General features: G+C 41.3%; 2 protein-coding genes across 4 annotated transcripts; one reads left to right on the top strand and one right to left on the bottom strand.

Annotated features, from left to right (window-relative positions):
• Positions 1-533: 533 nt before the first annotated feature.
• Positions 534-3,696, top strand: gpr12 (G protein-coupled receptor 12). Its single transcript, XM_053611696.1, has one exon. It carries the CDS (start codon positions 683-685, stop codon positions 1,736-1,738), a length of 1,056 nt encoding a protein of 351 aa, XP_053467671.1. The 5' UTR covers positions 534-682; the 3' UTR covers positions 1,739-3,696.
• A 2,665-nt stretch (positions 3,697-6,361) lies between these two features.
• On the bottom strand, positions 6,362-24,784 carry wasf3b (WASP family member 3b). 3 transcript variants are annotated; one of them, XM_053611864.1, is made up of 10 exons: positions 24,529-24,784; positions 20,698-20,990; positions 18,430-18,585; positions 14,854-14,988; positions 14,215-14,368; positions 13,928-14,045; positions 12,525-12,706; positions 9,482-9,718; positions 9,009-9,307; positions 6,362-8,358 (listed from the first exon to the last, which is right to left on the bottom strand). In XM_053611864.1, exons 3-10 carry the CDS (start codon positions 18,560-18,562, stop codon positions 8,201-8,203), a joined length of 1,416 nt encoding a protein of 471 aa, XP_053467839.1. In that variant the 5' UTR covers positions 18,563-18,585; positions 20,698-20,990; positions 24,529-24,784; the 3' UTR covers positions 6,362-8,200. The 3 variants fall into 3 exon arrangements, with proteins under 3 accessions (XP_053467839.1, XP_053467840.1, XP_053467838.1); XM_053611865.1 differs by having other exon boundaries at positions 20,698-20,987; XM_053611863.1 differs by lacking the exon at positions 20,698-20,990 and having other exon boundaries at positions 24,529-24,781.
• Positions 24,785-25,314: the final 530 nt, after the last annotated feature.

Genomic DNA, 25,314 nt, shown 5'->3' with positions numbered 1-25,314 from the left:
TAATAATAATAATAATAATAATAATAATAAAAACCTTCTGAGCAGAGTCAATATTTTAACCGTTCTTGGGTTCTAAAATGAAAAACAGGTGATTTATGTTCCTTTTACACAGGCTGTATGTAAGCCAAATATATGAAAATATTAATAATGTCACATATACACCAGATTGTGCCGCTCATAAGTGATACAAAATTCTGTTTCTGGTTAAAACTGAAACTGAAATGTATCGCCAACAACACGCTTACTTTGAAGCACTTCCATAATATAGCAGCCGACTTCTCGTTTTACTTTCTCATCTTGAAATAAATTATATCGTGATGTCTCACTTCTAGGCAAAAGTGAGATTTACAGCCCTTATGAGATTTCTCCCCTCTGGGAGAACCCTTAAATGTTCTGTGTAGAACCTTAGAAGTAGAAGTAGAACCCCCCTAATGGAAGTCAGAAACCAAAGAATCTTTGATTCCTTTGAAAATTTCTGTAAGTGTTTATGAAATACCTGCATTTTTAAAAAGAAAAAAAAATTCCTTGTGTGTGTCTCCTTGGATGGTTAAGTGTTCTAGTATCCTTCCTGCTTTGGACCTTTTCTGAAAACAGAACCTCTCCGTGTTAGGGTTCTACATACAGCGTATAGGATGTCTGAAGAAACCTTGTTTTTTGAGAATACGGTTGTTTAAAATGGTAAATGTGTGTTTTCTTTCAGACGGGAGGCACAATGAGCGAGCAGGTGTCAGTCACCCCGAGCTGGCTGACCCCTGACCCCAGCTGGGTCAGCAGTGGTGGTGGGAGCACAGAGAACCTGACGGCTGGAACGCCTCCTCCACTTGCTGTTTTACCCCCGGAGTCTTCTGCTGAGCTGCTGGTGAACCCGTGGGATATTGTGCTGTGCACGTCGGGTACCCTGATAGCCTGCGAGAATGCCCTGGTGGTCCTGGTGATCTGGCAGAACCCGGCTCTGCGTGCTCCCATGTTCCTGCTGATCGGTAGCCTGGCGCTGGCTGACCTGCTAGCCGGCGTGGGTCTGGTGCTCCACTTCACCTTTGCCTACCTGCTGCGCTCGGACTCGGCCCAGCTGCTCACGATCGGCCTGGTGGTGGCCTCGTTCTCTGCCTCTGTTTTCAGCTTGCTGGCCATCACCATCGATCGCTACCTGTCGCTGTATTACGCGCTCACGTACAACTCAGAGCGCACAGCTGCCTTCACCTACACCATGCTAGTGCTGCTGTGGGGGGCGTCCTTGTGCCTTGGTCTACTGCCCGTCACCGGGGTAAACTGCCTGAGTCAGGAGGATGCCTGCAGCGTGGTGCGACCACTCACAAAGAACAATGTCGCTGTTCTGTCCGTGTCCTTCTTGCTGCTCTTCGGGCTCATGCTGCAGCTGTATATGCAAATCTGCAAGATCGTAATGCGGCATGCGCACCAGATCGCCCTGCAGCACCACTTCCTGGCTGCCACGCCGCACTACGTCACGACGCGCAAAGGCGTCTCCACACTCGCCATCATCCTGGGAACGTTTGCCGCCTGCTGGATGCCTTTCACAGTCTACTCGCTTATTGCCGACTACACCTACCCGCCGTTGTACACCTACGCCACGCTGGTTCCCGCCACCTACAACTCCATCATCAACCCCGTCATCTACGCCTTCCGTAACCAAGAGATCCAGAAGGCGCTCTGGATGGTGTGCTGCGGCTGCATCCCGGCCAGCGTGGTGCAGCGGGCACGGACGCCCAGCGACGTCTAACGTACACGTCTCTTAGACTTTGCATGCTGTTGTGAGACAAGGGGATATATGTGTGGCCCTTCTTTTACGTCTTCCCCTTATTGTGATGTAAGTTCGACCACTGCCAAATGGCCTTTGTACCCCCTCACTCTGGTGCCACCAAACTGCCACCAAAGCCTACCTTTTCACGGCAAGCATCTGTACATAAAATGTAGATAAACTTGCTGTTGTAAACAATGCGTGCTCCTTTGAAAGGCCTCAGCGGCATCCCTCAGTGAGGGAGGAGGCTGAGACGAGGGGGCTCGCTCTTCTCTGCTGCATTCTGAACGTGTGCTGAAAACCAAGCAGCCATGGGGATCTAAAAATAGCCGGAGCGCTCACTGATCCGCGCCTCGCATCATCCGCTGGAGAGAAAAGCAGCGTCCATCTTGCTTTATCCTGCTTGCTATTTTTGTGAGGGTTTTTTCAATTATATTCCTTTAAAGACCCTGACCCAAATGTGCCCGAATGTACGCTGTCCTCCAAATCAGAAGACCATGAAGAGCTAACATGAATGAAACCCATTGATGCCTTTATTTTGAGTTCTTGCCACAGGATGACTAGCAGTGGTTTCCTCCTGCATACAGGGCGGATGGATGCAAACTGCACGGATATTAAAGCAGTAGTGTATGAATGAGTAGGGGGTTCACGTTGAATGAATGTACGCACTAGTGATGTTTGTTTAATTCAGTCGTGTTGTGTCAGATTTAAAATGTCCTTTGTTTTTCCCCTTCATGCTTTACTTCCAGCTGAGCTCCAGGCTCAGTAATGGCCAATAGAAAAATTAACAAATTCATTTATATTAATTGGTAATTAATATTATAATATATATATAAACAGAGCAAGATTTTCAAGGGCTACTTAACAAAAATACCTAATAACCCTTATCACCAGAAAGTGAAGTATTCCCTGGAAAGCAAGCAGCTGATGAGGAAGATAATGAGAGCAAACACAGATGCTGCTTTATAGACAAAAACCAAAACAAACCCCAGGTTAGTTAGTTAGCAACACTGGTCTCCTCTGACATCAATGGTTTCGATGCTGAGGGAGGTTATGATATGTGCTTGTGAAAATTAGCTGATGGCAACATTGGAAGAAAGAGCTTTGCTAAGCTGCTGTTCCTCAAAGCAATAGTGAAGAGGGAAAATTGCACAAACTGCACAAAAAATGGTTTTTGTGTGTAAATTTTGCACTCGAGCTATAAGGTTCAGTATCCACAACACCACCGAGAAGGTTCTATGGAACGTATGGTTACTGTTTGAATCAATCTCAGTTTGAAATGTAATATTAGTGTCATTTAAACACTTTTTATTTGAAGCAATTAAAGCAAACTGTTCTACCCCCGGAAAAAAAGAGGTTCCTCGAAGGTCGATTGAATGTTTTTAGATGTTTAAAAGGGTTCTAGTTGGAATGTTTTATTAGAGGGAAATTGTTCGTAGGGTTTTACCAGATATCTCCCAGAAGGACAAGCTGTAGAAACTCTCATGGTTTTAGATGGAACTTTTTGGATTAGTGGAAGCTTATGACCATTAATACAAATAGCATCACGCGTATACCCTGTAAACACTTGGAGAACCCTGAACAGTCATTGGCTTGTTCTTCTGTGGGGAACAAAGAACCTTTAAATACCCATGGATGGACAATTTTGCTATTTGGTTATAGGCACACACCCTGTCTGAATCTGATACTAGTTTTCTCACTAGGGGAACCCTAAAACAATGAAGCTTTAACTATCCGAAAAACCTTTGAGAAAAAACAAAAACAAAACATTTTCAGTACAATTTGGTCATTTAGTTGTTTCGCATATTGTCTAGATCTGTTACTAAATCTATCATGCTTAGGCTACATCCACGTTAATCCGGATAGATTAGTTTTAAAACGCTCTCCTTCTACACTGCCACTTCGCAAATGCTTTCCCAAAATAGCTCGTGCACACGGAAACGTCCGAAAACACTTAAATCCTTATACTGTACGTGCGTAAAAACAGAAGTTGTCCTCGTGTTCCTCTGCCGAACTGCAATCGCGAGCGAAAGTTCCATCCCCTTTGAAAAAATCTGAAGGTTGTACAAAGTGCTATCAAACTGGATAGCAGGCACAACAATTGCGGTACGTCATTGTCCACCATCTTGTTTTTTTTGAGTTGAATGGGTCACACGACCGTGTCACGTGACTTAAAATACGTCTTTGTATTTGAATATCTCTGTTTTCTCAGTCCACACCACAACGTGAAAACTGTGTTTTCGAATTTATCCACTTGGGAGAGCGTTTTCGAAAAACCCCTCAAAAACGCCATCTCAGTGCGGACGGAAGACCAAAACGTATAGAAAAAAGACGCGCTTTCAAATTGATCCAAATTAACGTGGACGTAGCCTTAAATATTCTCTGATTTGTCCCTCTGGGGAAACCGAAAGGTTCTACGTAGATGAAAGAATTCGTTGGTTGTGACTCGTGAGTTGACGTCGGCGGTCTTAGAGCGCATGTGATTTGCGACCAAAGAAAGGCGAAGAACAAAGTTCTGGCTGTTTGACAAAACGTTATAGGATGAGACCAAACGTACAGGTCAGCTACAAATACCGTAGCGATGAAGGCGAAACGTTAACGAATCGTGCAGGTGGATAGAAAAAATATTGTTATTATATCAGGAATGTTTGCGTATATGCGAGCCTGTTTTGTACACGAGCCTGGATCACGGCTGATCGAGGGCGTCCATCCGTCCGTTTTCTGTACCGCTTTTCCTTACTGGGTTGCGGGGAACCTGGAGCCTATCCTAGGGGGCATGGGGCGCACATGCGGCGGGGGACACCCTGGACGGGGTGCCAATCCATCGCAGGGCACCGATGACGTAAACAGAATGTCGTAGTCATTTGCTTTAATCACGGGATCAGTGTAGTCATAATCTCCTGTAAAAGTCGCTGAAATCACTCCAGCCAGCTGGACTCACTGACAGGTTGTGGGTGTTTAGAGGACCTTAACCATCCTTTTTACCGATTTTAAGAGCGTAGAAACCACATTCGCACGATGCTAATTGGTGAACATATGTTTTTCCCCTATAGCTCCAGTGCAAAAATAGCAGAATTCGAATGATAAACTGCAATGTTTTGGTCTGAAAAAATTGCTCAGTTTTTCTTCCCAGAATCGCACTATAATCATGCTTATATATAAACTCCTGCTCTCAAATCCTCTCCAAGTCAGACTCCATGAGTAAGCAATAACCACATTCTGAGTGTTTCACCGGAATGATAGCAATATTCCAGCAGCAATAACAGCTTCGTCCAGCAAGTCGGAAATATCACCATATGAAAATATGACTCTCCGAGAGCAGACTCGGTTCCTTCCCCTCAGTGTAACATGTTCATGCAGTTTGCATCTGCCGTCGTGACTCTGACCTGTACCGTATGTCATGTCTCTGTATGATCGCGTTTGTTGCATGACGGTGTGTACGTGCATGCATGCCTATGTGTGTGTGTGTGTCGTGCTAAAAAGCCTGTCTCCCTGAAGGCATGCAGAACGGGGTTAAAATGTGGTTTTAAAAAAAGCTCAGTCTTCCTGTCATTCAGAGACGTCGCCTCTTGAGCCTCGGCCTACCCGACGTGACCTTTGACCTGAGTGACTTCCTTTTTTGTGTGTAAATGAGCCGATTCTGGAGGTTTTAATATTTCATCGCGGCTGATGATGATGATGACGTTGAAGATGATGATGCCATTTTACAAAGGGCATCAGAAAATTGACCGCATTTGAAGAATCGATTTATTTTATTATCCATTTTCTATTTTCTCGTTCCTCCTGCATTTCGACGCGCTGTACGGCCTTTTCCGAATGTAACGATAAAGGAATAGTTATTATCGTTTACTCGCCAAGGCGTCCTATCCGTCGATCCGATCCTGTAAATAAGGCATGAGACATCGGAGAGGCATGGTGACATTAGCCATGGTGCTCTGAGCCAACAATTAACCTTGGGCCTCGTCCAAATTCGCCCGACGTAACCTCTTTACCTTGTCTCCTTTTTACTTTGAGAGCTAATCGGTGTCTGTTTTGAGCAGACAGAACGATCAATGTGCAGTGATCCGGACACGCAAAGACAGACAAACAAGACAAGGAGAGGATGAGGATCGTGCTTCGAAGCCGCTTCGAAGACTGGCCGAGTCTTTAGTTCGATGTGATGTAATAATATTCATTTAAATATTATAATCAGTAATACTGAGTAATATTACAACATCACATGTTGTGAAAGAGGACACAAATGTAACCAATCGTAGATGCGCTGTAATCCACTGTAAGAGCTTTACTTTGAGTGCAAAAATGACCCGTGGTGTCGTAAACCGAGAGATTATGTGTAATACCTGTGCAAAGGACTTGCAAGGGATTGATACGCCGAGTCTAGATAAAGCGTACAGCAGAAGGACTCCTGTGATGACACATACCTCAAGCTTTCTTTGAGGATTCCAAGCAAAATGTCCTCTTTGGACTGAAATCATGTCACCCCGTGTGTCATGAATGATGTGATTGAAAAAAATTTAAAATGCCGGGGAGGGTTGGGTTGGGGGGGGATGGGTGGTTCATGATGGGGGTGGGTGAAATAGAAACAGCATCTTTTGTAGACGTATGCGTAGTCTTAACTGTGAAATGCACTTTATTTTTTCGAGAAATGGCACAACAACGACAACAACAACAAAAATACGTATCTGCAAAATGATTATTATTATTATTATTATTATTATTAAAAAAAAAAAAAAAACGATAATCAACATGCACTATTTAACTGAGATGTTGTAAGACATTACATGAATGTGTTGTATATTTTTCCAAAGTGTTAGTGCTCTCTTTTTATTGCTTTGGTTAGTTTAAAAATCGAGAGATTCTTGTTAATTTTTGTATTAAAAGAATGTGCTGTGCATTAAAAATAACCCGGCCTGCGCTTGGTTTATTTCATCTGCTCGCCACCTAGACCCCACGGTTGCCATGGAGATCATGCATCCCAGCTGTACTGTTTCCATAGAGACGCCAGTCCCGCAAGAACCCGTTTCCACGATGAGGGCCTTGATGGGTCTCTGAGCAGACGATCCATTTCGGTCGTCGTCACGAGAGTGGAGTTCGCCCAGCCATCGTTTCCTTCAGCTCTCTTAAGGGATGTCCAGGTCATGTGACCTTCAAGTCTGCTTCATGCATAGCTAGAATCTCACAATGGTGTGTTTTTCTATTTAACCCCACCGTCTCGCCTAGTCGCTTCGACAATTCTGACACGTTTGTTACAATCACGAAGAAACTTTGAATCTCATCTGCTTTTAATTAATGAACTGTTTTTTTTTGTATTTTTTTTTTTTTAATAAATCTAATATCTAAATAAACAGCTGGATGAGCATCATATTGTGGAGTTTGATTGCACAGAACCAGTCAAAAGTTTGGACACACCATATTTTATTAGGGGTCCAAGCACCAAAGGTGGTACAACAAGCCAGTGTTGGACATCCTTTGAATATTTCTTCCAAATACATTTGTCACAGAATCATTATTCCATATTTCATAGTTCTTCTTATTCAGTAGCCGAAGATATTTCATTCTTGGCAGATGTTTTACACCATCACCATCGTTACGTGCAAAAACTGTCCACATCATTCTACATTATTCCCCTATTTTTGACTACAGAGGGTGCTATTACATTGTATATGTATCTGGAAAGAGTACAGTACATCATATTTCACCATCTATGAAATTAACAAATCGCTTGTCCCATGCAAACCGATCATAATTACCAGAAACTTTACTTAACAAATACATGTCTAGAGATCTCCCGTCTGAAAAGAATTTAGGAAGTTTGATTTCATCCTTACACAAAGTGGAAAAGTGTGTCAAGTGAATTATTTCAATATTTCAAATCACGCATTCAGCATTGCCAGTCCACTGCATCGTGCTTGGACCCCTTAATCGCTGCTTCAGTGAATTTATCTGACCGTTTTCCACATTTAAACTAAGCTGTAGAGATTTTTGTTGTAAACAAATCAAATCTCATAGTTTCGATTCTGTAAAGCAGACTTTGAACAAACCTGATCGCATGGAAAATGAATTCAAAACAACAAGGGTGATGTGGTTTGATTTAGTTGAATAACATATGACTTCATTTAAAAAAAATAAAAAAAATACATTAACCCTAACTCTAACATTAACCTGCGTTATTTTTCATACAAACAGTTATCAATATGAAGGCACAACATCATTCAGCCTTTATGTTTTGAAGCCGCTCGACTGTTTTTCCCTTCTAAATAAAATTTCCTTTAAATCGGATAGAAACCTTGTCTTAGAAACAACTTTCGAGATGAAACCTTTTGATCAAACCGATAATAAACACATTCAATCAGGTCCAAACTTTTGAGTGCTTCTGCACGTCTCTGTACTGTAGACACTGCAGTGTCACGGTAAAAGGGAGTAAGTGTGTGTGTGTGTGTGTTTCTAGTCAGACCAGTCATTCTCCTCTAACTCAGAGTCATCCTCGGAGTCGCTGTACTCCACGGCTATGCGGCGGGACAGAATGGTGGCCACGTCGTTCCCCACCGGCTCTCGCTTTGCCTGCTGCTCCTGCTGCTCCTGCACCTTCTTTAGCTGGATACCTGGGAGTAGAAACACACACGCACACACAAAAACGTCATTTTCATCTGTAATGGTGTACTTAAGAAGCGGTGAAAAGCAAGAAAGGACCTTTTATTACTTTAGTAAAGAGTAAAATGTTTTTTTTTTCTTTAAAATATTCTATTTTTTTTTACTAATGCATTGTTTCGGTTTACATTTTAAGGAAACAAAATGTTTTACATAATATGCTGAGGAAGTGTAACTTGTCCTTAACGACATAGCATATTTTATTGAATTTATTGAATTGTTAGTAAAAAAGATCTATTTTTGTGTAACTGCTTTTTAACTGTTTGACTTCTGATGGCGGCAATGGGGGTGAATACTTATGCAATACTTCATGGTTTGTTTGTTTTTTTCATTTTAAAACAATTTTGCAAACTATATTGATTTTTCCCGCACTACTTCACAATATTATGGGATTTTTCTTTTTCTAGATTCATGACATATAATCCCAGTGCATTTACATTCCAGGGTGTAACACTGCAAACTGTGGAACAGTTCAGTTAGGGTAAATACTTTTGCAAACCGTAAGTGACATGACAAGCAGGTAACATTATATATAAAGTGATTTTCTACTCCCTCAAGTAATACGCACTCAGATTAGATTTATAGAGATTGAAAGATCTCTTACCCATGCGTATGGCTGCTAGGAGGTCGCTGCGGGCATCGTTCATGGGCGGGGTTTCAGTGGGCACAGGTGGGCGTTTGGGTGTGATGGGTTGGGTGGTGTTAGGTGGAGGAGGTGGCGGCCCTGGCGGAGGAGGAGCAGCCAATGGTCCAGAGGCAGGTGAAGCAGGCAGGATGTAACCTCCGCCTACAGCAGGTGGGCCTAGAGGTGGGCCCATGGAGGGCAGAGCAAAGGCTGTTTGGGATGATGGAATGAGAGGAGCTGGGGGTGGAGGGGGCGAGACTGAGTTCATGTAATCCATACTGCAGTGAAAGGAAAAACAGGAGGAAAATGAGAAAAGGGATTTAAAAAAATAAAATAAATAAAAAATCACCACCACAAGGTGGAGCCATTTATATGAAATATAAAATATAGTGTAATTTTGTGATTAAGGCCATGCAAATGATATTTTTATTTAAACTCTTGAGTGCACAAACCTGTAGTCCATTAGTGGGAGGGGCATGGAGCCGTTCATGCATTCTGTGGGTGGAGGAGGGGGCGGGGCCTGGTGTGGGCGGCCTAGTGTGCCCGAGCGGTAAGCCATAGACCCTGACCTGTGGGCGTGAGCCGAGAGGGCTGCCATGCTGGGGGTTGGGCCGGAGTATGTGTGGGCGTGGCCTGCGTGGTTGGACATGGTCAGATAGCCGTGGTCCAGGTGGTCTTGTCCGTGAGACCTAAAGAAAGAGAAAGAAACAAAGAGAGAGAATTAAATTCCATTTATACATGACATTCATTATACAATTTGCTTACTTCTTAGTTTTAACCAATACTCTTACCTCAATTTGGAGCGTGAGTGCATGCATGATCATGTTTAATGCATGTTAATTAACTGATTTTTTCAAATGAGCTTTATTTCGGTTAAACAACAGCTTTTAGTGTCGAAAGTTACCCAAACATGTATTCAAATAAGGCATATACAATATAATGTGTAACAAAATCATCTACATCATGCATTACTGTGTCATTTTAAATACATGTACTATACAAATACTCTCCAAAATTAAAATGTACTGCTAGGCTTGTTGTGCCATGTGATGTACGTTCAGTACTTGAGTGGTGTTTAACCCCATTCGCCCCGACACTAGCATTCATTCCGCCGGTGGAATGGAAAACGACTTATCGGACATTTTCAATTAGTATAAACAAATGAATTATTGTATCACCGAAGTTCTGGTATAAGATTAGTCAGGACACTTGTGGCTTTCTGTGTGTACAGTTTTATGTCTGTGTGCTTAACTGCTGGTGAGCAGGGGGATGGGAAAAGGGCGGAGTTTGAGCTCCCCGCTGGGCAAACAATTCACACCTCTCCACAAAAACATTGAGACAGAGATAAAACGGAGAGCACGACTAAAGCTTTTTTGATAGTAAAACACCGTATACAACTGCCACAATAAAATTATAACATTTAAACCCAAGATCGGACTTGTATAAACGTTTACTACCTTCCATTACCTACATAGACGAAAATCCTATTCGCTCGCGGTTTTATAAATCATGCACATTTCCATCGGTATAAAGTCCATCAGCTTTATTGAAGAAAACAAATGCAAAGTTCCATATTTAATCACAAATGTCCTCTTCAAAATGCATTAAGTGTTTTGGTATCCCACCCCTCTGGAATTTAGTAATTAGCCATAAACTGAACTGAAACACCATCTAAAGAAAAAGCTAATCTGTTTTGGCTATGCTGAACAACCCGCCTCCTAAATTTTAAATTGATCAGTCTAACTTGATTGACACCCACTTGGACCAATTGTAGATACTTCTAGCTTTCAAACAAGCCCAAACTCGACATGATTGACCACTCAGAGGTTGAGAAAATCAAACGCGTAATCAGCACAAACAAACCTTTTACGCGTGCGTCTTGAGTTGTGTGTCAGGGGTACAGGCCAATCAGCACCGCGCTACAGGGCCGTGCAGAGACACTATCAGGAAATGGCCGCTCCGCTCTAGCGGTCTTCCTGCAGAACTTTATACAGCAGGTTTTTGCATGTTTGGCAGTTTTTTCTGATCGCTAGTTTTCTACTGGTTTTCGCTCAGCTTGCGATTTAACGGCGTCTTATAGCGGCGGCGCGCTCCCGAAAAAACCTGAATGCGTCACAGCTTCTGGAGCAGTTATTTCCGAGTGGCTTTTTTTGTTTGTTTGTTTGTTTTCTGTTTGTTTTTTTTTTTTGGAGAAAGACTATGTGGATTGAGTTGAGGGGCTCTATCTACCCCCCAAAGAAGTCAGAGGAGAGGGGTTACTCGTGTATCTATCATTTGAGCCATTAGGAGAGCAAGTGCTCCTTCACCTGGGGCTCTGGCGCCATTTTTAATAAACATTATATTTTATAAGTATGTTTCAGACTTTTTTGTGTGTGTGAAATTACACATTGTGTAACAGAGTTCATGCTACTGCCGTTTGTTTTCATTTTGTGCCATTTGGAGAGGTTTGGTGCCATTTGGAGACATTTGGTGCCTTTGGGAGAGGTTATTTTGTGCCTTTAAAAAAAAAATGTTTGCTATTTCTAGTAGTCTGCCATATTTAAAGGCTTTGTGCCATTTTTACAAGCTTTGTGCCATTTAGAGAGGTTTTATGTCATTTAGAGACGTTTGGTGCCATTTGAAGAGGTTTGGTGCCATTTTGGAGAGGTTTTTACCTGTGTTTGGATAACCTTACACACAATTTTAGTGGTTAGAGATAACTTCCTCATATTTTGGGTGTTCATGGACAAGTACTTGGGGCATCTTTGAGACCAGGAATGGGGTTGATATCAACATTTGCTGTGAAGATATAACATTTTGTTAAAAGTAAATATTTATTTTTAATAATTTTTTTTTTTAAATTCTGAATATATTGCCCCAGGTAGGCTAGGTCAAAGAAGAAATACTTGAAATAACTGCTAATTCTTAAAGTCTTAAGTGTCTACTTTCATATGAGCCATTAACCACTGCTGTGGTGTGTGAGATCACAAAACAAATCAATGTTGAACACAGGTACCCCCACAACAGACAAAAATGCCATTTTTTGGCTACCGGTAAAAGAGGTTAAGGTATAATTCTGTACCTTCAAGTATTTTTAAATGTATAAAAATGCATGCTAAGGGTGCAAAACTTCCCATTAGTGGTTCTGCTCGCTCCAGCAGCGAGGAACTGTACAGCCTGGTACCTTTCTGAGACTGCAGTGAATATCAGGACACAAGTATCTGATGCCGCATCTCAAATATTGCGAAATCATGCTTGCGACTGCTATATATAGAAATCGTGATCTATACGGAGCAATTCGAGCTCTTGTGTCCCGGCAGAGTGGATGTTTAACCTCGATAGACAAAGAAAATCCTCCTGGCTGATCAAGTATAAATGTTAGAGGTGTGTTTGCGTGTTTTTGTCTGATTCTCAATGATTACTTTATAGCTTAGAAAAAAAAACAACAACCATTATTCCGGCTTGCTTTTCTTTTTCTTTAACAATAACAACTGTAGCGTGTGTATATCCTTTCACCTGTTTTCTGGTGACATGGAGCCTTCAGACGATCCTCCTCTGTGCACCGTGTGCCCGTGCCGCAGATCGGGCCTCAGTTCCTTATCGAAGGCCATCATGTTCCACTCCTGACGCCGGTTCCGAGCCTTTCGCACCTTCTTCACCTCTCTCTGCAGTGTGCCGTCCACACAGCGCTTCTGCTCCTGTTGCAGATGCAGAAAAGCACACGGTTTGAATTCGCAAATCTCACTGCTCAGAAGGTGCTGCTTCATTTTCTACAAAAGCAGCTCTGATGGTAGTTCTGACTGCAACTCAAATCACGGGCTTATATTAATGTGCTTGTTCCAATACGTTTCTATAGTAACAGCTCATTCACCAGGACTTGGAAACCGGACACTGCACATAATTTAAGGCTAATAATAAATGTGTTTAAAAAGTGTGTCACGTTTATTAAGCATTTATGGAAAGAGTCTCCAGTGTCAGTGCTTTGTATGAGTCAGTAAGCTTTCCACTATGTGCTACTCCCTCTTCATGACAGGACAGAGACGTTTATGCTTTGCAGTTTCTCAGTCACATGCCAAGCTGGGGGTTTATTTTTGTCTTATTAACTTCATGTGAGAGAAAAGAAAGAGAGGCTGGTGAGGGGAACAACTGTTTCTAGCTGCTATAACGTAAGTGATAACAGGAACCAACTTGTCTCATGGACGGTCTAGAACATTCATTGTAACTACAAATGGATAAAAAACATGATGTTCATTAATAAAATTCAAAAATGTCAAATTGTTGACATTAGAGGAATAAAAGACTTCAGGACATTCTGTTATAGGAAATATATATATATATATATATATATATATATATATATATATATATATATGTGTGTGAGTGTGTGTGAGTGTGTGTGTGTCTGTGTGTGTGAGAGAGAGAGAGAGAAAATGATAGAAAGTGAGAGAGAATGAAAGAGAGTGAGAGAAAGAGAACAAAAGAAAGAGAGAGAGGATGAAAAAAAGAAAGAGAGAATGAAAGAAAGTGAGAGAGAATAAAAGAGAGAAAACAAAAGAGAGAGAATGAAAGAAAGAGAGAACAAAAGAAAGAGAGAAAGGATGAAAGAAAGAAAGAGAATGAAAGAAAGTGAGAGAGAGAGAATAAAAGAGAGACAGAACAAAAGAGAGAGAGAATGAAAGAAAGAGGGAGAACGAAAGAAAGAGAGAGCGGGAGAAAGAGAAGTAAAGAAAGAAAGGACGAACGAAAGAGAGAGAGCACAAAAGAAAGAGAGAACGAAAGAGAGAGCAAAAGAGAGAGAGAGAGCAAAAGAGAGAGAGAGAGAGAGGTGTTACTATGTCTGTAATTACTGATTGTCACTCATTAGACACAGAAGGAGCATTAAGAGGTAAGATAAGAAAGAAGAGCAACATGAGGCCTGCCTTCTGTCGTCTTTTCTCTTTCCTCTTGTCCTCCGTGTCCTGCAGCATTTTCTCTTTCCACAGGTTGAAGAAGTACGAGGGGTCCGTGTAAAATTTCAGCCCGTCCTTATTATCGTCCCTGTGGGGACAGAAAGGACGAAACATGGAGGTTTGTTTAATGCACTTTAAACATGAACGGTGTTTGTGTCACATAAACTACAGGAGGTGCAAAAGAGAAGCTTGAGACTGAATGATTAGCAGCCAGTAGAAACACACACACACACACACACACACACAGTGATACACACCTGTATGGTGAGAGGATGTTGAGGGGGGGAGGCGGGTCACTCAGCCCGTGCATCTCTTTCACAGGGATTGGCACGCTGCTCTTGGACACCACCTGCTGGTCCTGTACTGTAGAGCTCTTAAAGGCCTTCCTCATATTAATGTCCTGCAGAGAGACTGCACACACACACACACACACACACACACACACACACACACAAATGTAAATTATATACATAGCATTTTTTCCACACATCCAAAAACAAGACACGGCCCAAAGAGGAACCAATGGAACTTGATTCAAAGTGTCAAAGTGTTTCTGTTTAATTCTTCTATTGCTTTTTTTTTTTTTTTTAAATTCAGTATTTCTGTATCTATATGATGCCAGACGTTACATGTGACACAGTTTTATTTGACCTTTTTAAAAAAGCTACACAACAACTAGAACCTTTGGTACTAAAACGTCTCTGACGAAAAACCTTTTAGCCGCCTAAAAACGTTGGTCAAAACAAAAGCACAGTAAAAGTTACTATTTATGTCTACTTTGTCTCCAAGCTGCTGTCTCTTATCTCGCGCCAGCTCTGTGGAACTCTATCTGGACAAATCCGGCGCAGAAATGTATCGAGTGCTGACCCGGAGTTCGGTTTCCTACAATCCCTTACCCTCCTCCACCGTGGAGTCCAGCTGAGTGACCTTGACGGCGAGCCGATCGATGCGATCCTGCAGGGAGTTGGCTCGCAGATAAAACGCGTTGGCCTCGTGAAACAGCTCACCAAATATGTCCTCCGCGTGCTTACCTACAGGCGAGATCAGACACGTGGGGAAATAAACGCAGGCATAAACACGGCAGATAAATATTATATCAGAATACTTCACGGTACAAGAAAAAATATATATATAAAAGTTCATTTTTATGCAATTAAATCATTAACAAAAATAACTTATTAATAATAATAATAATAATAATAATAATAAGTCATTTTAATCTCACTTTACTAAGACAGGAAAGGATATTAATGTGTGTGTGATTTAAGTTATTTTTGGCATGTGATCATTTGTTCTCAATAGATTTCTCAAAAGGAATTCTCTCATTATTTTGAGATAGTGAACCTCGAATATTTACTTTTTAAATGCAGTACTTGCCATCTGAATAAAAGAAAACAGAATAAAAACTGAACTCAAAATCTATAACAAAATACAATGATAATAATTATAAATGCAAATAATAAAGCGAGGATGTAAAAGGAGGGGTTTTTTTTTGTTTGTTGGTTTTTTTCGTCAAGATTTTACAAGCTGAAAAATCCATAGCATGATGACATTTTTATTACATAAACTGCAGAAAATGATTTATTTCAAATATGTAAGGAATAACAATTGTGTGTATAAGGAAGAACAAGTTAGTGCCTGTTACTATCGGGTACGTTATAGCAGCCATAAACAGTCTTTCTGTCACCAGTCTCTCTTTCTTTCTCTCTCTCGAAGTCAATAAGACGGTTAATAAATGAATAATAAGATAATTATATAAGTATTTTAAAAAAACATACAGCTTGTCAAATTACAGGGAAACCAGAAAGTACAATCTTTTCCATCGTGAAGACTTTCCTGTGGCAGGAAACTTCTGACTGTTAAAAAAAGCTCACACTGGAGACTCCTTCCGTTAATATTACATCCATGTTACGGGAAACGATGACATGTTTTTTTCGAGATTCGGGAATTTGATAGCGCTGTAGTGTAAATCATTTCTAACCCATTGTTGATGTAATACAGATGGGTTTTCTTTTCTTTTTTTTTTAGATGTGGCTGCAGAACGTCATTGGATAGCAAAGTGGGGGTGCGTCTCAATCAGTACACGAGTTCGGGCACCGGTAAGGACCCTGGCTCACGTCACACTGGGACACTGATGACTCAATTTACTCACGTACTCACGTTGCAAAACGTCACCAGTGGCATTTATCAACAACAGGCAGGGCCGACATCTTTCTGACATTACACGTTATGTAAAGTTGTGCGCTTAATCACACGCGTTTCTGTCATGGTACATCAGGCAGGATCGTAGGCTACAGATTTTTCAAATCGTTAAACACTTAAAAGACTCGAACAAACTGTATATATAGAACGCCAAATATAAAGTTAAAAAAACAATCATTTGAGAGCCACAAAAATAACGCGCTACTTACGTTTGCAGACGAAGTTGGCCGAGAGAGCGTCCGCCATTTAATGAAGCTGAGAGGCTTCAAAAAAACATGACGTGAAGGGAAGATAGCGAGCATCGATACGCAGTGCTTTGTGGGATTTTTTTAGGGAGCGAACGAAGATTTTTTGCGATCGAGACAGCGCTTAAAATGGCCGACTCCCTGATCAGTGCCCTGACTGCTGAACTAGCGCGCTGATCGAGACGCACCCTGGGTTTAATTGCAAATTGCTCCTTGTTAGATATACAGTATAGTGCCCTGTAAAGGGTGTATAAAAAGTGTGTCTAAAATCGTTCCAGATTTCATGTGGAACAATTTGGTTAAAAAAAAACAAAAAAACAAACAGAATAAAGTATTTATCCCCACATTCTACAATTTATTTTTTCATCAAGGCTAAAACTAGCAATAATCAAATAAGTAAATTATGACCAAAGCTGCTATCATGTTTTGTTTTGATTTAGTTTTTTACCAAAGATTCTACATTAATGGAGAAAATGAACACCGTTATTGGTAAAACAGCTTCAAGTTCTGGGATGTGACGTTTTTTGCCGTATCTCCCGTCCTCGATTTGCGCTCGCCTACGCGACACTCTCACGGCCTCGGGCAGACACACTGCTGCTGCTGGAAAAATCAATGTGCTGCTTTAGAGACGGTTAAACTGATAGAATGTCGTAATCCTGCTGCTGAAGTAATGCCTGTATACAGTAATACACGGCGGTGAATGATAGCACAAACAATGGAGTCTATTTATAACGGCAAACGTTGAACAAAAGCCTGCAGGACGCTTTCAGGAAAATATTTACAGGAAGGAAGACTGACCCGGCTCTTTCGAAAGCCCTGACCTCTGACCCTGCACGCACAAACATGCTAAATACATACTTATCTACATGCATTCCCACGGCAACACACACCATGTATCTAATACACGCTAATACCGACAAGCTGTGGCCTTGTCGTTGTGTGTTCCCACACACACACACACACACACACACACACACACACACGCACACGCATAGAGTGGCCATGTCTCTGTTTGCCTCCCCACCCAACTGGCTTTTATGCTCAGCCATTTATATTTAACCCACACAGCTGTTGCTGAAGGCTCTACTCCACTCCCTCTACAGGCATCTACAATACAATACACACACACACACACACAAACACACACAGGGGTGGGGTGCTGAAGTGGCTTGAGAAGAAAAACAGATTTTAGGGTGCAGTTTTGGGATGGACGCATGGAAATGTCATTAGACGGATGCATTAATGCAGGCGTGGAACACAATGACCATCTGTATCTGAAGTGGGCGTGGCCTAAACGCTACTGCCACAGTATGCCCACGGACACAGCGCGGTCCGTACGAGAGTTTTTTTTTGTGATTGTTGCATCCAAAAATACTTGATTTTGCTGCGGGGTTTTTTTCTTCTCCAAAATTTTGCGATGCAACTTGCAGAGTTTTTTTTGTGCTTCGGATGGACGTGCGTTTGTGATGACGTCACGTGATGCCCAAATCTGCAGTGCTTTTGAAAAACTTCACGCTCCTCCGAATATTGCGGCGTCCGCTTGATTTTGCGTTTATTTCGCCGAACGCAGAATTGCAGAAATCCTGGCGGGACTGACGAGTAGAGGAAGAAAAGCAGAAACAGAAAGAATGAGAACGTCGGGAGATTCGTCACGGCGTGTGAATACTGGCTCTGACAGTTCCTCAGCTTCGGTTACATCGCTCCGGTTCCTTACGGATCTCGGCTGGAGACGTGCGCGGGTTTAGTTGCGTAGGTATTTCTGTTCCCAAAATATAAACAAACTAGTCATTTAAAGCGCCGTGACCCTGGGCAGCCAGTTACTAACGGCGTGCACGCTAGGCGGAGTCCGTGTGTATGCTGTGGTCGAGGTGTTGGCGTGAACTGGAGAAACGAACGTGTAGCGTCCACGTGACGCAATAGCGACGTAAATAATGGCGGCAACTATTTTACTCCTAAACTGAGCCAGTGTGATAAATTGTAGCATTTACTGTACATCCTTATTTTAAGGTGTGTGTGTGTACTCACTGAGACAGCTGAGCTGGCGGATTATGGCAGAGAGTGTGTTGTTCATTACACACTCCAGCTCATTTCCGATGCCCTCGGGCAGCGCACCACGGCACAGGTGCCGGGGCTCGATGTTCCTCTTCAACAGCGGCATGGCTCTTGCTCGCCACACTCAGCCTGATGGAAAACACACACACACACAGACAGAGTCAGGGCTCATCCACGCTTCATCCAACATGCTGTTTATTGGGTTTGGAGCTCAGTTGGGGATTAACACACATCCATCTGTTCACAGTTTTGCTAAACTAAACCAGTTCTCAATCACAGTGTCATTACTGAGATCGAACTCTTCCAACTCTATCACACAATTTAAAACACACACACACACACACACATTTGTCATTTCCTCTCTTTAAGGATTACAGCTATTTAGGAAAAAAGAAAAGAAAGATGCACAAAAAAAAGTTTATTTAATGTCTACATGTAAACAGTTTAAAACTTCAAGTACAAAATATTAAAAGTGCAATAGTCGTTTTTTTTTTTTTATTCCTTTCTTGTACAAATAACCTGGAAGATATGTAGAACTGGATTAAAAACCAAAACCAAAACCACAGCAAAAATGTCTCGAGTCTGTTTGGAAAACTGAATTCTGATCCGGAAAGCTTGTTTGTGTTTGGACGCGACTCCTGTCAGTCATTTTATAGACACTTTACTACAGGCCACTGTATATCCTGGGGGCGGAGCTTCACGAACATGGGCGGAATCATTCAAATTTTAAAACCACGTGACTCTCACAGACCTAGTTTAGAAAAAAAGAAAGCAGACTAATCTTACCTAATGCACGTTTAAGCACAATATTTTTATATCAAATCAGCTGCATCCAGTCTGTTATCAAAATATCCATGAGATCTCTGTAAAGTCTGACATACTATATCACGATATCGATATTCTCCCGTCATATCGCCAGTCCTACTCCAAATGAACAAAAGCACTCTAGCCGCTCTCTAACATGTGATCGAGTGCAACTGGACACAGTGGGGAACGCTGAACCCTGTAAAATCCTGACCCCTGCAGAGATCGGCCAGCTGAGAGGCCATCTGCCAGGTGATTGGCTGAAAGCGGGGTGGGGGGCAGGGGCGGGATTTAAAGTCAAAAGATGAGGGAGAAGACCAGAGGGACGGTGGGGAAGCTTCTCAGGGGGGGGTCGACTTATCTGTGCACCTTCCGGCTTCCTGTTTTGCACCTCCCCACCCAGCCTGCAGCTTCCTGTTCCTCTGTGTGTCCCATCTCTGACTTCCTGTCCTCCAGAACAATGTAGTGAGGTCGCACAGCAAACACACATATCAAAGCTCGTAGTCTTACATTATTAACGGTACGCGCATACACATGCACACACACTTATCCGCAGCCTGAGGGAGAAATCAAGCTGCATTGTGCTCAAATAAAAGACGCTGACACACAAAACGCTGCGGTCCAACCTTCACTCTGCATGTGTGTGTGTGTGTCAGCGTAATACGGTAAGGTGATTCCAGGCTGACTGCTGATGGTTCACAGAGCTGACAGCAGCTCCGGCTACGCCCCTCGCATCTGCTCATGAGGAGAACTCAACGTGTCGTTTATACCACATCGCTCTTGAATTCTTGCATCCGATGAATCCGTAGGTGTTGATTCGTTTTCTAGAACAGCAGCTCTGACAACAATGTCATCAGTCATGAAAATCGCAGGTTTATATTAATGTAGTAATGCTCTCGTTGTAATACGTTATTGGTTCTATAGTAACAACTCATTCACAGGGACTTGTCGGGCGGATGCTCCGCATCATCCGAATCTAATAAAACAAAGTGTTGCTATGTAACAAAGAAAAACGTGTCACTGTTGATATGGTGAAACTTTCTGTAAGGACATGTTTATTTAACATGGATGGAAGGAGTCTCCAGTGTCAGAGCTTTGTAACAGTCAGAGGGTGCGTCTCAATCAGCTCCCTAGCTCCCTAGCTGGAGAAACAGTATATCAATTGCGAGCCACAACAACGATCACATGCTACAGTGGGACAGTGGTGGTTTAGCGGTTAAGGCTCTTGGTTATTGATCGGAAGGTCACGGGTTCATGCGCCGGCGCTGCCATGCTGCCACTGCTAGGCCCTTGTGCAAGGCCTTTAATCCTCTCTGCTCCTGGGGCGCCATATCATGGCTGTCCCCAACTTCCTGACATGCTGGGGTATGCGAAGAAAAGAATTTCACTGTGCTATAACGTATACGTGACCAATAAAGACTCGTTATCATTACTTACATTCGTACACGAAGCTGGCCGAGAGTACGTCCGCCATTTTTTCCGAGCTGAGTGCCGTCAGAAAACACGACGTCATTTCCGGTAAGGGACCAAGGTCAGTATCGACACTCCCTGGGTTTTGCGGTGCATTGTGGGATCTTTTAACAAGCAAACATTCCAGTGCTCTGGAAAGATTCTGCGATTGAGACAGCCCTTAAAATGGCCAGCGCCCTGATCGGTGCCCTGACTGCTGAACTAGGGAGCTGATCGAGACACACCCGGAGACTGTGGGTACTCGGTAACATGACAAACTGCTGGGGTGAGCAAAAAAAGAGAAGAAAAAAAGAGAGAAGCTAGTGAGGGAGCGAATGTTTATAGCTGTTACAATGTGAGTACTTGTTTCATGAATATTCCACAAAATGAAATGTAGTAACTGTAAATGGATAAAAAAGATAACGTGCCATTCTTTAAGAAATTAAAAATAGCAGGTAACTGCTGCGGGTCTGTCGTAAATACAGAATCGCAAATTTAGCACTATTTATAGATAATCTGACCCAAATACCAAGCTCTACAATCAGCACCGGACATTTTAAACTCTTCTTTCTGAGATGGTTTAAAAGACTGCAGTGTTTATTGTTCATGAGTTTTTGGAAAGTGTTTTTGGAGAGAGAATTCAGGTAAAGATTAACTTTAAATAAAGCAAATGCATTATTCATGTGACATCATATAAGGGGGCGTGGCCATCATTCAACAGGAAGCGCCCTCCAAAAATCTTGGGGTAACAAAAAATAAAATGGCATATGCTTTGGCTAGAGTGTTCACAAGGTTATAAAACTGTCATGACCAATATATTACACATGACTGATCTAACAGTCCCTCCGGGTTTTCACGATTTTGCAATCTCAGAAAGGAACGCAAAATCAAGCAAACTCTGCAATATTCGGAGGAGCTCGCAATTTATAAAAATCACCGCAGATTTTCGCCGAGACGTGTCGTGTGACGTCATCATAACGTGCATTCCGTCAAAGCCCTCTCCGATTGAAGATTGCGTGGAACACGAGTACAGCGAAAAGGTCTCGTTTACCGACAAACATCACTGCGAAAGAGCGCGCGAAACAATTTTGTGTGATCGCGATTTCGCCAAGTCGAATAGTTTTCCGCAAAAAAAGCGCAAAAAAGTCTTTGCGTAAATTAAAAAAAAAAAGCCGTGGCAAAATTGAGCATTTTTGGCCGCAACAATCACAAAAAAAATTTTAAACCTCGGTGAAATCCTGTACGGACTGATATAAGATGTACTGCTGTAGGAAGAATAAAGTTCGTTCAAATTATGTACAAATGTTTAAAGCTGAATCATTTCCATAATGCGCCACATTACCGAACATCAATGGAAATGATCTTAGTCTGACTAAAGAATAAGCCATGTTTCTTTAGAATATTCTAGAATTTTTCCTTTACAGGTAGATAGTCAACACCTTGCAGATTTCAGAAATGATTCGTGTCTTGGCAACAAAGCTCAGACAAACTGCCAATTCAAAACCTCTCCCGATAGATCTGAATTCACCCAAATGTTCATTTAAACGTATGTGATTTCACCTAATATCCTACATCTCATATAATATTAAGATTTTAACTGATTCTTTCCCTAATAGTTTCTGCTTCATTAATAAGAATGTTTAGATAGCTATTATTACTTAGTTAATAATAGTTAGTTAACTATTAACTATTAATAGTTAGATAACTGTTATCGTTATTATGTCACATCATACATTTTCTTCTCTAAACTTGTATGAAATTTTTACATTAGTTTACATTTACATTTCTGTCATGCTTGTTTCTTTGCTCCTGCTGTGTAACTTGTTATCTTTTTTGTAAATTGATATCTGTTGCATTTAAAATTATTTTTAAAAAGGTTTTAAAAGGAAGATACAATGTGTGTTAAAGTAACTCAAAGAGAAGCCTAAGATACACGAGAGACAGAGAAAGTGAGAACATCAGTGTGTGTGTGTGTGTGTTGTTTCATCCAGGCCTGAGAAAGTAATGGTGAGTTGGCCTGTGATGTGTGTGTGTGTGTGTGTGAAAGACAGAGAGACGGGGGAGGGCGGTGAGAAGAAGTGAGGACCTCGGGGAAGCCACTCTGAAAGGTTGCCCGGACAATAAGCGCTCCGTTCACACGGCAACACACATGCTCTCCCATGCATGTGACTCGCCTCCCTCCCCCAACGTCCTTTAACACCCCCCTCTCCTCCTAAATAAAAGCAAAACACTCCTGCTCTCCCCCCCTGCTGAGACCCCCTTCCTCTTTCTCCTGAGCACAAATTGTCGCCCAAACATCCTCGGACACCAAATCCCATCAAAAAGCGCACATGATGTGACGTGACGTGGGACATATAACAGCTTTATGTCATCAGCGATGCCGCTACAGTGACTAAACCTAATCAACCGTGATCACAAGCTGAGACTCTTCCCATCTCAACACAACAGCCCCCATCTGCCACCCTGAAATGGCCCAATCCCAAACACCTCACTGCTCTCGGCTACACTTAGTGCACTTCATTTATATTCTCTGTAGTGATGAGGCTTTTATAAAGAGCTGGGATCCCCGATATGCACGACGTGCATTACAAATGCCAAAAGGTATAGGATCATAAAGGTATAAGGGTTTTTTACATTTTAAAATAAATAAATGAATAAACAAAAAAACATCCACATCAACATTACATACCAAACTTTTTTTTCCCAAAGCCTGTCTTTAAAAAAAAACCCAATTATTATTATATTTTTTTACATGTAATATAGACTTTGGCTTTGTATTCCTATTTTAACTCATGAAGAAGGAGAAAAAGTTCCAGGTTGGCCCTTTAATTTGCAAATGACATCCAAATATCATCCTATTAGTCAAATATACGTTGGGTGATTAGACAATATGGCATTGATATGCATACTGTTTCAATAAATAGACTACTTTTAATCTTAATATCATCATCAATCTTAGCACACACACACACACACATACACAGAGCTTTATATCAAATAGTATCATTTACTTATAGTATTATTATCATTATTATTATTATTATTACATAGCATTATATCAAAATAGTATTATTTACTACAGTAGTATGTGGGCATTGCTGTAACCATGACAACATGACCTTTGCTGACGTGCAAAAGTTTACATTCCTTATGGTTTCTCGGAGGAAAGAAGTAAAACATAGCTCTTTATTAATAAGTTCTCTACAAAATAATAGATAGCAGATTTTTTTTTTGGTTTTTGTGTGATAAGAGTGTGTATAAAACTAAAATACTATGCTGACATACTAGTATTTAGAACAGTTATGAATTTGGATGTGAATTTTGACTTCTTTTTTTTACTGTATGGATGAACGATAATTTATTGAAATAAATAAATAAATAAAAATGAACTAGAGGTGTTAAATCTATTAATCCTAACAAAACACAAAACTAAGTCAGAAATATAATGTTCAGTATCCTGTCCTGTCTCTGACTGTAATTCATTACAATTTCCCTCTCTCTGAGCCACAGGACCTTTTAATTTACTACGAAACAAACATGTTTCTTTTTTCTTTTATAATGAAGAAACTATTTCCCTTCCTCAATCATTTCATTTCGATAAATCAATCAATCAATCAATCAATCAATCATATGAGTAAAATATCTACATACATCAACACAGAGAAGTAATGTTCCCAGCCGCTGGGACACCAGAGTCACGCGCGGAAATTCAATTGAAACACTAATGAAAGTGGGATCTTTTTCTTAACCGAATGTTTCAAACGCTATTAATGCGCGATATATTTGTTTACAGATGATGAAATACGACGTGTCGCTCACCTAAATTGGATTTCCAAACACTTCAGTTCTCACACAAGTCCATGAGTCCTGCTGCCATCCTGCTCTGTCCACCGTCAGCCCCTGTGACCGCTCCAAACAATCCGTTCCGGGGCGGGGCTTCGCATCGAGCTTAGCCAATCACACGGCGAGAATGGGTACCGTTTGTTCTGCCGCGCCAATCAGAGTCAGAGGAAAATAGATGGCTGACGCTTAATAGAGGTCGGATGGAGGCGGAGCTTAGCAGCTTCCACGGGGCGGGTGTGGAATTGAATGGAGTTTAATGGAGTTTAATGTTTGTTTGGTTTTTTTTAGCTGAATTTAATGGATTTCCAGACACATCACGTGCGCTGAAAGCTTTTAATGACAAAATGATCCCGGTACAGAAAATAAACTCACGTTTTAAGATTCATTTCAATAAACAGGCAATAGATTAAACAAATGTTTTGTATTTATTTATTTGTTTGTTTGTTTGTTCATTAAATAATACTACAGTTAATGCAGACCACTAAAGTGAACGGGGAAGTTCTTACCAAAAAAAAAAAAACACACACACAATAAATGTTCACCGATTGATTGCTGATATTCCTACATGCATTTATTTTAATTACAAAAATTTATGCAAATGAGGCTTCGTCTAATTAAAATAAATACATGTATATATACATACACAAATATATTTTTTATATATATATATATATATATATATATATATATATATATATATATATATATATATATATCCATCTTCTATACTGCTATTATCCATTTTTCAGGGTCACGGGAAAC

This window comes from Ictalurus furcatus, chromosome 23, assembly GCF_023375685.1.
Source record: "Ictalurus furcatus strain D&B chromosome 23, Billie_1.0, whole genome shotgun sequence".
NCBI lineage: Eukaryota > Metazoa > Chordata > Actinopteri > Siluriformes > Ictaluridae > Ictalurus > Ictalurus furcatus.
Note: the sequence above shows the minus strand (reverse complement) of the source record. Positions and strands in the feature narration are given on the sequence as shown.